Raw genomic sequence first — 13307 nt, 5'->3', positions numbered from 1 at the left:
ACCTATAGTTCTTCCATCATTTCTGTTTCTAATAACCTTCCTTGGCAATTACTGGAAGATTTGATATGATTTTTTTTCTACTCTGCAGATTACTCGCCTGAAGATAGATAGGAACCCCTTTGCCAAAGGCTTCCGAGACTCTGGGCGTAACAGGTGAGTCTTCGTGAAGAACTTTCAGGCTGTGATAAATATATCGGATTTTTTTTTATTGTGAAATTTTCATTACAAAGTGAACAGTTAAATTTACTTGACATAGTTTTGAAATCACTGCTGAAGAGGATTTAAATGTGTTAGTACCATTGGGTCTTGGATGAAACTTATTTTGGATGTAGCATTGTGGCTCATTAAGGTGAACTTTGATGTGTGATGCTGGGTGAAAATACAAGTTCTCAGGGTGTACAGTGCATGCTGTACATGCCCCGAAGGGGCCGTGTGGAAAACTGTCCTTACAGACCCAGGGGCTTCAATATCCCAAGTCAAAATCCTCTCTACATCTGCTCTTGGTTTAGACTTTGCTTAGTGATGTCACAACAATCGATTGATCTGTCTTCAAAATATGACAGAATCGCTTGTTCTCCATCAGATTTTCAACTAGAATGTGAAACTTCTCCCCACGGCCAAGACAGCTGATGTTCTTTAGTTTCTAAATTCATCTGGGATCTACTGACAGCCACACACTTGTTTATTTTTTCAGTGTCACATTTTATGGTGTTGCAAAGTGGGAGAGCTACAGTGATGAATTCCACTCTATTACCTTTATCAAAAAGCAGATCACCTAGTCTGTGTGCCAGGAGTTTTTTAATTTATCGGTATGATTCTATTCCAGTACAGTTCGGCACAACATTTTCTAAAATAACTGTTGGTGGTAATAGAGAGTAATAATAGACTAATGTTCTCCAGATGCCCTTGCGGGGTAAGGCTTTGACTTAAATGTTTTTAAAAGCATTTTGTCTTTAAAAAGAAGTATCTGAGACATTTTGATCACTTTACTCCAGAAATTATTATACTCCTTGAAAACCTGGTATTGATAGGCTCTTTCCACATGTGATCAAAATCCCCAATTTTCTTATTTTAGGGACAACTTCACTTAAAATTGTAGAGCGAAAACAATCAGGTAGTGGTCTGGACTTTGTTCTTTCAGCTGATTCACTGGGCGGGGTAAGTGTAGACAGAGACCTTTATTTCAGAATAAATTCAAGTGCTTGCAGAAAGACTTGATTTCATCTTCATATGCAGTGGTTCATTAAAATACCATGGGATGGATGTGAGAACTGAAATGTAACATGAATAGAGAAGCCTTTAACTTAGCACAGGTGGGTCAACAAGACAGATTAACTGGGCTTCCTTCTGAAATTCTTTCATTCTGTGGGAAGATTTGCAAGTATTCCTACTATTCGTTGTTTGCTGTGTTGCAATGATCCTGTCATTTTTAGATGTCTCTTTCACTGTGGAGAAGAACTTTGCTTGGTTTTTGTTATGTTCCATTGACTTCCTGGTTAACATCACTTTTCAGAAAAGCTTCTGAAATTTGAATAATTTAGCAGCTGAGATGGTCCTGGTGAGGTGTCTGAGAGAAGCCAGTGGGATGACTTCTTTTCTATCATCACAAATAATTTGATGGAACCTTCTTGTGGTTTTGGTTACAGCAGAAGAATATTTATCCATTTAAGATTGCATTAGTTTAGGGATTTTATTTTATTTTATTTTATTTTATTTTATTTTAATTTTATTTTATTAGCAGAGAATAAATTTCTGAGATGCCAGGAAGGTAGCACTGAGGCTTGAGAATATACAGCCAGGAAGGATGTCCAAGATCTCCTGTAGGAGAAAGAGCTCACTGCTGTTGACCCTGGGGGATCACACTGCTTGTACACCGTTGGGTTTTATTTCCTTCCAGTTTTATGGAGATATAATTGAAATAGAGCACTGTACAAGTTTAAGGTGTACACATAGTGATTTGATGTACCTACATCATGCAGTTATTACCATAATAAGTATAGTGAATGTCCATCATCTCATACAGATACAAAATGAAAGAAATAGAAAAAAATTTTTTCCTTGTGATGAGCTCTCTTAGGATTTACTCTCTTAGCAACTTTCCTATATAACAATCAGCAGTGTTAATTATATTTATCATATTGTATATTACTATCAGTTCATTTTTTTTAAATTTTGGGATTTACTCTCAACATTTTTAAGAACTAGAGTATAGCTGACTTACAGTATTGTGTTAATTTCTGCGGTGCAGCAACATGACCCAGTTTTACATGTATACATCCATTCTTTTTCTCAAACTATCTTCCATCATGTTCTACCCCAAGTGATTGGATAGAGTCCCTGTGCTGTACGGCAGGACCTATCAGTTCACTTTTGAAGTAATAGCTTTAAAAATATTTTAAAGGTTTATTTTGGGTCATAGTCATAGTGAATGAGCCTACGCGTAAAAGTGAAATGATAAGACACATATTACAAGTTTTCAGGAAGAATTCTAGATAAGTCAGCACAATGAAAAGCCTTTTTTTTTTTTTTTAATTCGATCAGTGAAAAAAAAAAATCAGAGGCATTGGTGAAAATAAACCACTGAGTGTCTTGTCTGGTGTCCTGAGCTCAAAATGCTGGGTTTGATAGGAATTTTTCTTTCCTTTGGCTGTCTCAGAAGTATATAAGCATGGCATCCGTGGTGCTTGCTACTATTTATTTCCTGACTCTGAGCCTTTTAAAGTAACGGAAATGTCAAAAATAATGAGTTATGTTTTAACACTTTTTAAATGATGTTAAAATTTTTGTTTTGCTCCAAATGTTCAAATATCTTAGTGGCAGAAAAAATACCGAGCCTGTACATAGCTTCCTTGTTAGTGGAATGAATAGTTCCATTATTTTTCCCTCATTAAAATGACTTCTGTTTATCATTGATAAGGTCTTCAGTGCTGATTTGGGGATGCTAAAGATCTGTGAATCAATATTCCCAGTTTAAAATATAATCTGATTTTAACATTTTCCATTGATAGAGGCAAAAGACACTTACATGGAGAAGAGAAAATCTAGTCAGCTTTAAAGATTCTGACTTATGTATTATTTTCCTTAAAAAAAAAAAAAAAGAGCCCAAGTTATCTGTGAGACTAGGAGGGTGTCCTGGTACTGAGGGCTTGGGGAAGGATGATATGTTTTCATATGTTAATAGAGAAGAAAGCTCATGAGAAAAAGTTCAAAATATTTCCTTAATACTCCCGGCTTTGTTGTAGTCGTGTTACTGCCTTTTAATATACATTCTGTATTTATTTTTCCCTATACATGAAATAAACAAATTATGCAGACAAGAAATAAACTTGGACTTGGGATTTTTTAAACTTTATAAAACAATTTGCTTTAATTAAAAATTATACCTTCCTGGCTATTTATGGTTCCACAGCCTATTTTATAGGAATCAGTAGCTTCAGCCCTTAAAAGCTCTCCTGCAGGACATTTGCTATGTGAAGGAGAATTTATGTGCTGAGAATAGTTTCATTCTTCAGTTAGGCCTTAGGGTTGACCCTATAAAATTTTTTACTCAGGAAGGTACAAAAATTTCTTCTCTTTAAATACATCAGGAAAAACATAACCATTTTACTAAATAAACTTGGCCATTTGATAGCATAAATTAGGGGGGTGATAAAACGTGGAAATTGTTCAAAGGCATCTTGTATAAATTATCGCCTTGGCTACACTCCTGCAGGAGGTGCCTTTTATCTTTTCTTTAACTAGATGGAAAAGTCTCCATTAATGGAGAAAATGAAGGCTTTTTAAAAAAATAGTCCAGATTCAGCTAATAAATATTTTATAACTGTTTCCTGCAAAATATCTGAAATCCCTTCTGGAACTTGCAGTGTGAAACAGCAGCCTCAGGAAAAATATCAGTAGCTCTAAATCAGATCACTTGTAGGTATGTCACCTTCAGAGCATCTCTTTAGCGCTTAGGGTTAGATGTTTGTGAGGATCAATAACTTCTCCCTAAGAATTTGGTCTCTGGGTTTGTATTTGAAGTCTAATAAATACATTGCTAAAGCAAATAACGCACGGATGCTTATCTCCATAGTTAATAAATTTCTAAGTTCTGTAGGTGCTCGTTAATTACCTCTTAGTGAATTCCCCTTGAGACCACCCCCGGACTACTTTGGTATCCTTAATATTTAAAACTACAATTATGAAAACTCATCTGTGGTTTAACAAAGCAGTTTATACAAAACCGCATCCTAACTTCTTTCACTTAAAAAAGCTTGTTTCTAGGAAGTCATAAACAATTGAGTATTAGTATGAGCTAAAAATAGAGTAAATAGCACCTACCATTCATTGAGTTGAATATTAAGTGTGACCTACAGATTATGTGGGGCTTTGGGATTGACCAGGCTGCCGACCTTCTCCCCAGTCAATACTTTAATGTACAGAAAATATTACTGAATTGAGTAATCTTGATTCTGATTTGCAGTCAGCCACAGATACGATAATTGGTTTGAGAAAAAATCACTTAGTGGCAAATGAATTTAGAGCTAGGAGAGGATTCAGAGCTTTGTATTCCAGTCCTTACTTTTGTGGGGAAATTGCAGTCAAACATTTAGTCAAGGTTACGTAATGAGTTTCAGTGAGTTTCAGTCACAGCCCAGTTCTCCTGACCCTCAGTCCAGTGTCCTTACCACTAAAGAGTCCTCTCTCTGGGGCACACCGATTCCATTGGAAGAAGCCAGACTCTGTCCTTCAGGCTCAGTGTAGCCCAGGTAAGTGAGGCAGTGCAGTCTTGTGCCAGCACCTGTGTGGGTTGAGGACAGCTCTTGCTGTGCTCCCAGAGCAGTGCCACTCCCCACCCCCAACCTCAACCTAAGAAATAGGTCAGGTCCACATGTGGACTCATGTGAGGATGGTTTGTTTATGCATCCGGGGCATGCACTACCACCCCCCCCCCCACACACACTCTCTTTCTGTGACTAATATGGGGTAGTCATGGCCTCCTAGAGTCATGACAGAAATCAACAAATTAAAGGAGTCTATACTCTGAACATGCTCAGGAAGCAAATTCAGAGTGAAAAGCCTTGCAACAGAAGGGTGAGTCAGGGAGTTCCTTCTGTGGTGCAGTGGGTTTAGAGTCTGACTCCAGTGGCTCGGGTCGCCATGGAGGTATCAATTTCTCCCTGGTCTGAATAGTGGGTTAAACGATCTGGAGTTGCGGCAGCTGGGGTGTGGGTAGCAGCTTTGTCTCAGATTCAGTCCATGGCCTGGGAACTTCCATATGCCATGAGTGAGGCCATTAAAAAAAAAAAAAAGAATAAGGAAAAGTCAGGTGGGAGATGGTTTTATCCACACATACAGTGTTCAGAGAGCTTTCGCTGTGTTGCACGGGGGGTGGTTTACTCTAGTCTTGGTTCATAAAGGTTTATGACCTGGGGATGCAGGGAATCCAGAGGAGGCAGCACGTAGAGTATCTTTGATATATGCCTTAAGTACAGATGATCTATACTACCTAAAACTGTATCTAATTATCACAAGAGATGTCCGAGCACTGTTTGATGTTCAGGAAGCAGGCGTTGCCTGCAGTCGGGCTGTGTGGTTCATGAAAAGCACAAGTGTTAACCTAGATTAACCAACTGCTTAGGGCTGAGATGGTTGAGAGAAGAATGTGCTAGTTGAGTGAACAGCCTCATTTCCAGCACCCAGAGGACTTAGTTTTCTGCTATAAGGAAGGGATGACTCTGAATCACTTACAGTAGGAGATACATACATTTATATAGGTATTTAGAGTAGTCACCTTTGTTTTGAAATATACATATATCTTGCAAGTAGCCCATAATGAAGTTATCCTGTTTCTTTAAGTGTCTATTCATTAAGTGGATATAGGGGCTTTGAAATAATGCTTGATGCTAATACTGGCTCTGTAGACCTTGGCACACCGTGAGATCACTGTCCTGCAATCCTTCTGCATGCGGGGCTGAGAAGCCAGGGCTGCCCCTGAACTGACGCTGGCTGTCCTAGGTGTGGTGGAAATCATACCCCTGAGAGTTTCCTTTAGATGCGTGCTCTTCTCATCCGGCTGCCCCAGGCACCAAAGGATGGCCAGAAATGCCTCTTTATAGGGGAGTGCTTTCATGGCAGAGCCTTCCTCATGAGAGGGGGAAGTAATGTAACAGGGAGGGAGGGTGGGTCCCAGAACCCAGCAGGCCTTGGACTCACATCAGTCAGGATAGACGCTCTTTACCTCAGCTTCTTAGCCCCAGGGGACAGCTTTTTAGCCTCCAAGGTCTGCAGAGCTTTCTGAGAACCGTTAACAGGTTCTCAACCATCCTGGCTGGTTTTCATCCTTTTGTGCTCCTGGCAACAGGATGGTAGCTCATCTCTGAAGCTTTGTTTCTGCCTGTGTTAAGCCCCTAACCTGCCAATGTGGGGGGCACTGTCAACACCAGTGGTATTTTCGGAGCTGCTTATTACTGGTTACAACTCTGGCTGTTGCTAACTGGGCTTCTTTTGTTCGCCCCCATCCTGACCCTTCCATCTAGAATGGGCTTGGAAGCCCTTGTGGAGTCATATGCGTTTTGGAGACCTTCACTACGGACTCTCACCTTTGAAGATATCCCTGGAATTCCCAAGCAAGGTAAATCACAGCATCTTCCAGGTCATGTATACAAACAGGGCCTGCCTAGATGCTCAAGCACGGAAAAATTCACAAGTCCTTACCTGCCTCTAAAATGGTGACCTCATTACCAACATTCTCCTATTATAGGGTCCCTCTCTTTTCTGTGTGGTGGGCCAGGAAAATGGCTCTTGTGGCCATAGGTTACGTCTTGGATGTTGTAAGCTGTTTATGTATTTCATAACCTTTCCTTTACCCTTAAATCTCTTATTAAAATTAGAGGTAGAGTGGTTGGCCCAGGTACCAGGTGTACCTTACAAGAAATTGCCGATGCTGGTCCCTATTTGCCCTTTCTTGCCAGCTTCTTTCTACTCTTCCTTCAGTAGAATTGCCTCTGAACAGGGTTCTCCTGTTAGATATATGATGAGAACATCAGCCACGGTGAGGCAGACTTCCCTGAGCTCAGCTCTGAGTGTTTCCTACAAGCCCAGGGCTTATATTTCCTCAGGGGGAGCTTCATGGAAAGGATTGATGCTTCCTTGTCTACTCAGTAGGTAGGGCTCACAGCCCACTCCTACGCTCAGGTTGTTTATGCCTCATCCTGTCCAGCACCCCGGTGAGAATTTGGCCTGCTGGGTTTTAGATGATTATCACTGGGCAGACTGGGCTTTTAGATTATTTTGAGAAGCTATATAAAACACTGTTGCTAGAGCAATGAAGGTTTTACAACCTGTCCAGCCTGTTGGAATTCTTCTCTCTCCCTAAGTTCCGTCAAGTTGCAAACATCAATCTGCCAGCAAATCTAGAAGGGGAGAGTCAGCCTCCACCACATTATTGATTGGATGCAGGGTTAAACACCCTCTCTGTTGTACAGGGCTGTTTATTTGCTGGACCTCTGCTCTTGTGTGAGCATGTGATTCACCAACCTGTCTTCTGGTTGGAAATGAGATTTTTGAAGTTCTAGACAGTTGCTTTATTGCAGCAGCCCTGTGTGGTATAGTCATTGACACACACAAGCTGTCAGTGGGAAGTTGCAAGTATGTTTTAGGCAGGATGTATCTTTGAGCCGTTTGGCTCTTTCTTTTGAATTCCCTTTTTTTCTTGCAAGAAAATATACTGATCCAGAGCAGACTGCTGAAGAAAAAAGGTGGGTAGAAGTGAGGTGATAGTTATACTTTTGGAACAAGATACAGAGTAAAAATGAGAAAACTTGGAGAAAGCTAATTGACAGAGAAACTGAAAATTCTATGTGGTAGAGTCCTATCTTCCGGAAAAAAAAAAAAAAAAAAAAAGAAAGAAAGAAAGAAAGAGAAAGAGAGAAAGAAAAGGAAAAAAAAATCCGGGAGATAATTTTCCTTGAAAATATTGAGAGAATCTATGTTTAAAATATTTCAGTCTGAAGTCAATGATATTACAATTCCTTGAGAGTGGAGACCATCTCCTTTTTGTCTTTGTACCTGCCCTTTGTAAGAAGTGGTGTTGCTCATGCTTACAAAATGGAAAGAAAAAGATGCTCTTTCTATTTCAACTTCTTTTGTAGGAAATACCAGTTCTTCCACCTTACTCCAAGGTTCTGGGAATGGTGTTCCGGCCACCCACCCTCATCTTTTGTCCGGCTCCCCTTGCTCATCTCCCGCCTTTCATCTGGGTCCCAACACCAGCCAGCTGTGTAGTCTGGCCCCAGCTGACTATTCCGCCTGTGCCCGCTCGGGTCTCACACTCAACCGGTACAGCACATCTTTGGCGGAGACCTACAACAGGCTCACCAACCAGACAGGCGAGACTTTCGCCCCGCCCAGGACTCCCTCCTACGTGGGCGTGAGCAGCAGCGCCTCGGTGAACATGTCCATGGCCGGCACGGATGGGGACACCTTCAGCTGCCCGCAGACCAGCTTGTCCATGCAGATTTCCGGCATGTCTCCCCAGCTCCAGTACATCATGCCTTCACCCTCCAGCAACGCCTTTGCTGCTAACCAGACCCACCAGGGTTCCTACAACACGTTCAGGTTACACAGCCCCTGTGCCTTGTATGGATATAACTTCTCTACATCCCCCAAACTGGCTGCCAGTCCTGAGAAAATTGTTTCTTCCCAAGGAAGTTTCTTGGGGTCCTCGCCGAGTGGGACCATGACGGATCGGCAGATGTTGCCCCCCGTGGAAGGAGTGCACCTGCTTAGCAGTGGGGGTCAACAGAGTTTCTTTGACTCTAGGACCCTAGGAAGCTTAACTCTGTCATCATCTCAAGTGTCTGCACATATGGTCTGATGAAGCCTTTAAGTTAAACTGCATTCAAATCCGACTGATGTATTTTCTTTCTTTCTTTTCTTTTGGAAACTAATATGAAAAGAAACTATCAGTAGCTTATAAAATGTACATATAATAGAAAAAGAAGGCTCCCTGAGTTTTTTAACTTTCTAATGGTGAGATTGTAATTATCTATGGTATATACGTGTACTGTATATGGCATGTGGAGTTTTGCAGGCTGCAAAATCACATCCTCTCTTGGTTATTTCCCCTGGTTCATCCAGTTGCACAGAATATTGGCATACATGTAGTATGTTTAACCGAAGTTCTCATGCTTTTAAAAGAAACAAATAGCAAACTTAAAACTTGCAATGATACTAACCAGACTAAGACTTTTAACTTAATTTTTCAGAAAAATGCTCTACCCAGTTTTGTACTTGAGTGTTGAAAACCAGCAGTAACCAGCGCACACAGAGTCTTGTGATTTCTGTTATTCTTAGGCACTGTGTGAGAACCTAAAATGTAAAAGCCAGTTGAAATCTTTGCATTAGTTTGGAGGAATTTGTAATCATGAAGGATTAACTTTGATATTAGGTGACTTTGGTTCTGTAAAAATTCATAACCCACAATAATTATTTTCTTCAGAAAGATGGAGAGGTTTGTGATTTTTTTTTCACTTTCCATTGGACGTATAAGAGGCACTTATTCATCTGCGGAGAATAAATTTCCAGTATTTAGTATTTTTTTGCTCATTTTAATTAGTATCAAGGAGACTATTTAAGCATGCCCTGTAAACGTTTTTAAATTCCAGTTTTCACCAGGGAAGGAATATATGATATGTGTGGAATGGCAAAAAGAAAATAAATCCACCTCAAATTCTTTGATTCCAGCGAGAAATATCTAACTTTTTAAATCAAGAGGAATAATACTGTCAGCTATCCCTTAGGTTTTTACAGTGTGGTTTTTTCATTCAGGATTTTTTTTTTTTCCCCATTTTGCTTTGAGTTTCCTGATCCGTGGTCTCTAAGTAAGGGAAAAGGCATTCATGCTACTTACTTCTGCCTCGTAACTCCTACAAATTGAAACCTCCCGCCTCCTGAACCTTGTGCCTCTGAGTCATTCTCAAAACAGAAAGATTCTAGGCCTTCGTGGTGTTAAATGACACTGTAAGGAATTTCAGGGGGTTATCTCCGGCAATCTGTCTTTTGGGGGTTGCAGTGCAAAGGCCAAAGCCCATTACTATGAAGGCCCTCTTGGAGGACTAAGGAGGAAGATACCAATTATGATAAAGGCGCTGTAAAACTTTTAACCTCAACATCATTTTTAACCTCAAAAGTGGAAAAAAAATGAAACGCAGCATTATTTTGAAAAAATTCCTTCAATGATGTATACACCATTTCAAAACAAGTCATTCCTTTGATAGAGCATCATGAGATGAGTTGGAAAGGCTACGATTGCATGGTGAACAGCATTACTGCATGTCTGTTAAGAAACTAAAATTATGTGCCTGTGCACTGACTCATTACAATTCATGTAGTGGCCAAATGAAAGCAGTGTGGTTTCCTTTCAGTGCTTAAACAGAATTGCTTTAACCCAGGTTCCCCATTTAACCCCATCCCTAGGTTAGATGGGGAAGGAGGTAGCTCCTGATTTGCCTCTTTACTTTAAAACAGTGTGACGGTTACATATTTAGGGGGATTACTGTTTGAACAGTTTGCACAGATGTGAGTGTTTATAAATACCAATAAATTTACATGGACTCTGTAACCATTCATCAAATCAGCACTGATGTTTAAATTTAAAATTAGCACAAAGGCACATGTCATCTTTCCAATAGGTAGATCTGTGTAAGATGTTTGTGTATGGTCTTAATAGCTTGACACAGATTTGGGAACAGAACATCTCAGCCTGAGAGCTTGGCATAATTTAAGGAGAATAAGGGTTTTCCATCTTGAGAAAGCATGGAAAGTAATGATCTATACCTAGATGTACTAATAAGATGAGGATTTTCCTTTTTTGTTCTTCGTGATTTGAGATGACTCCACAGTACGAGTAGAATTTTTAAGTAATCTTTTCTTTTTGATTTAGCAATATTTTACAAATGCTATTTCCTTTAGGTTTTACTGTAAATATTAATCATCATGTCACTTCAAAGGCTAGCCTTTTATTATTATATTAAATGACATACATACATTGATAATTATAATTATATATCTGTATTTTATTAAAAATGCTTAAGAAATTATATATTAAAGTGTGTTACTAAACCCTTTTATGGCTTTGGAGGGTAATCATTTGAAGTGTCTATAAATGTTGTTCCAAGAATAAGCACACACATGCATATCCCAAACACAAATTTTGTGGCTTATGATTAGAAGGCATGGGCCTGGTATTCATTTTTCATGTGTTAAATATAATTTCTTGGTGCCTTGACCATGTCATTGAAGGTGAAGCCCTGACAAATGTTGAACACGTGAAAATTCAAATATGAGAAGAGGAGGGCAGAGTGGTATATTTTGTTTCAGGTCTGGGGTGGGGGGAAGGGCAAGGATATAAGAATGAGCTGCTTGTACCACTGACCAGTGATGACAGATCACTTTTAGACCCCTTGCTCAGAAAACATTCCAAGAGACATTGTGATGAGGTGAGGTTGCTGCTATCACAACCAGTCACATTTTGAAAATTAACACTTGCTTCCATACAAGCTCCCTCCCAGAGGTCAACAGTTTTTCGCAATCGGGCGCCCAGTTGCTGACCCCTGATTTCTGGAATGTAGGGGGTCAGGAGACTTTGGTGGCCCCCAGAGGAGGTTGGGGCACAGGGATAGAGCAAAGGATCACACTCACTCTTTAGTGAAATTTTTAGCAAAAGGCACTTAACTTTTAAAATGTGAATTCCTCTTGAGACCTCACTCCCTAGATTTAAACATATTAGCAATTCACACCTTAGTATGAAATAGATAAACAGAAGTTTTGGAGATAGCCGGAGTCTCGATTAGGAGAAATGAGTCATTTTTAGAGTAGAACAGTTGTGGAAAGATTTCGATGCAAAGGAGAAGATGCAAGAAGACTGATTTCTAACCAAACTTGGTATAAAGCCTTTAAGAATAATTTTATGAGTTTCTTTCATGGTCAAGTTGGTAGATGCTATGCCATGCTGTCTTTAACTAGACAGCTTTATAAAAAATCCTTTATTTCAAAGTGTCACTCTGCTGGGTTTCCTCATGGAGAGTTTGTTGACTTATCTCCATGGAGGTTTACTTAAGCCTTCCACTGGAAATTAAATCATTTTATTAAATTATTACCACATCGTATTTTAATCTCATTGACCATTATTCCTTAAGAGAGATGCTCAGATAAATTATGGGTGAGGTTGAATATGTGAAAAGTAAGCAGATGTACATGATTACAGCCTTCTAGGAGCTCAAAGCCTGAAAACATTGTCAGTGATGGAAATGAACCTGTATACATATATATACATTCTCAAGTATAGAAACATCCAACAGATGTTTACGAACTTAGTGTCTATCTTCATGCTGCTAGCTTTTAGGATCATAAATTTTCTTTTTTTTTTGGAACTTTGGGACACTGAGAATATCATTTCCTTGAGAATTAGAAATCTTAGTTTCAAACCATGGGTATCCCCATCATGATTTTGGACAAAACATGACCACTTTAAGTCTCAGTTTTTTTATTTGTGAAAAGAGTGTCAGGGATGAGAATTGTTATTGTTATTTGAATCTTTCAGGTTCACATTCATATGACCTTGGTGTGTAATATTCAGTTTAATAGTAGGATAATAGCTTTATATAAATATATCTTTTGAAGATATATACATATATTTGAATATACATAGTTCCAAAATATGTATTTTTATAAAACTATTTTAGATATACATCTACCTTTACAAAGAGCATTACACCACCAGGATTATTTTAAATTCATTGGATTACTTTAAAGTGAAACTGTGCTTTATTTAGTTATAATATTTAGGATGCACTTTTGCATATTATTATTCGAAGGAAGCTTCACTTAATAATGTATCTTCTATTTTATGGTAAACAGAAAAAAATGTTAATAAAACTTCTTTTTCATGATGCTTTTAATTGCTTGGCATAAAATTGTTTCACTTTGGAAATAAGTGAAATAAGTATGACATCTAGAGATCATTCCAAGCTATTCAAAATACATTTAAATCTTCACGGAGCAAACACTCAAATTTGTCTTTTTTGTTGTTGTTGTTGTTGTTGTTACTTTTTTGGCTGCCCGGCAGCACATGGAGTTCCTGGGCCAGGGATCAGATCTGAGACACAGTGCAACCTAAGCCCCAGCTGCAGCAACCCTGGATCCTTAACCCACAATGCGTCCCAGCACTCCCAAGATGCCACAGATCCCATTGAGCCTTCACCGGAACTCCTTGAATTTGTCTTTTTGAAGGGTTTTATTCATACTGGGACTCATATACAATAACA

The 13307-nt window shown here is 39.3% G+C and overlaps 1 protein-coding gene across 1 annotated transcript in view; it reads left to right on the top strand.

Annotated features, from left to right (window-relative positions):
- Positions 1–11108, top strand: part of TBX18 (T-box transcription factor 18) — a 30537-nt gene extending 19429 nt beyond the window's left edge. The window contains exons 6-8 of the mRNA XM_001926951.5: positions 89–153; positions 6519–6613; positions 8133–11108. Of these exons, the coding sequence (XP_001926986.1) occupies positions 89–153; positions 6519–6613; positions 8133–8857 (885 nt within the window). The 3' untranslated portion in view covers positions 8858–11108. The remainder of the gene's footprint in view (positions 1–88; positions 154–6518; positions 6614–8132) is intronic.
- The last annotated feature ends 2199 nt before the right edge of the window (positions 11109–13307 follow it).

This window comes from Sus scrofa, chromosome 1 (genome assembly GCF_054392235.1).
Source record: "Sus scrofa isolate SSC_HxYL_T2T_F1_AM1 chromosome 1, Sscrofa_HxYL_maternal_Yorkshire_Landrace_v2.0, whole genome shotgun sequence".
Lineage (NCBI taxonomy): Eukaryota > Metazoa > Chordata > Mammalia > Artiodactyla > Suidae > Sus > Sus scrofa.
The sequence above is the reverse complement of the archived record's forward strand: the minus strand, read 5'-3'. Positions and strand labels throughout refer to the sequence as shown.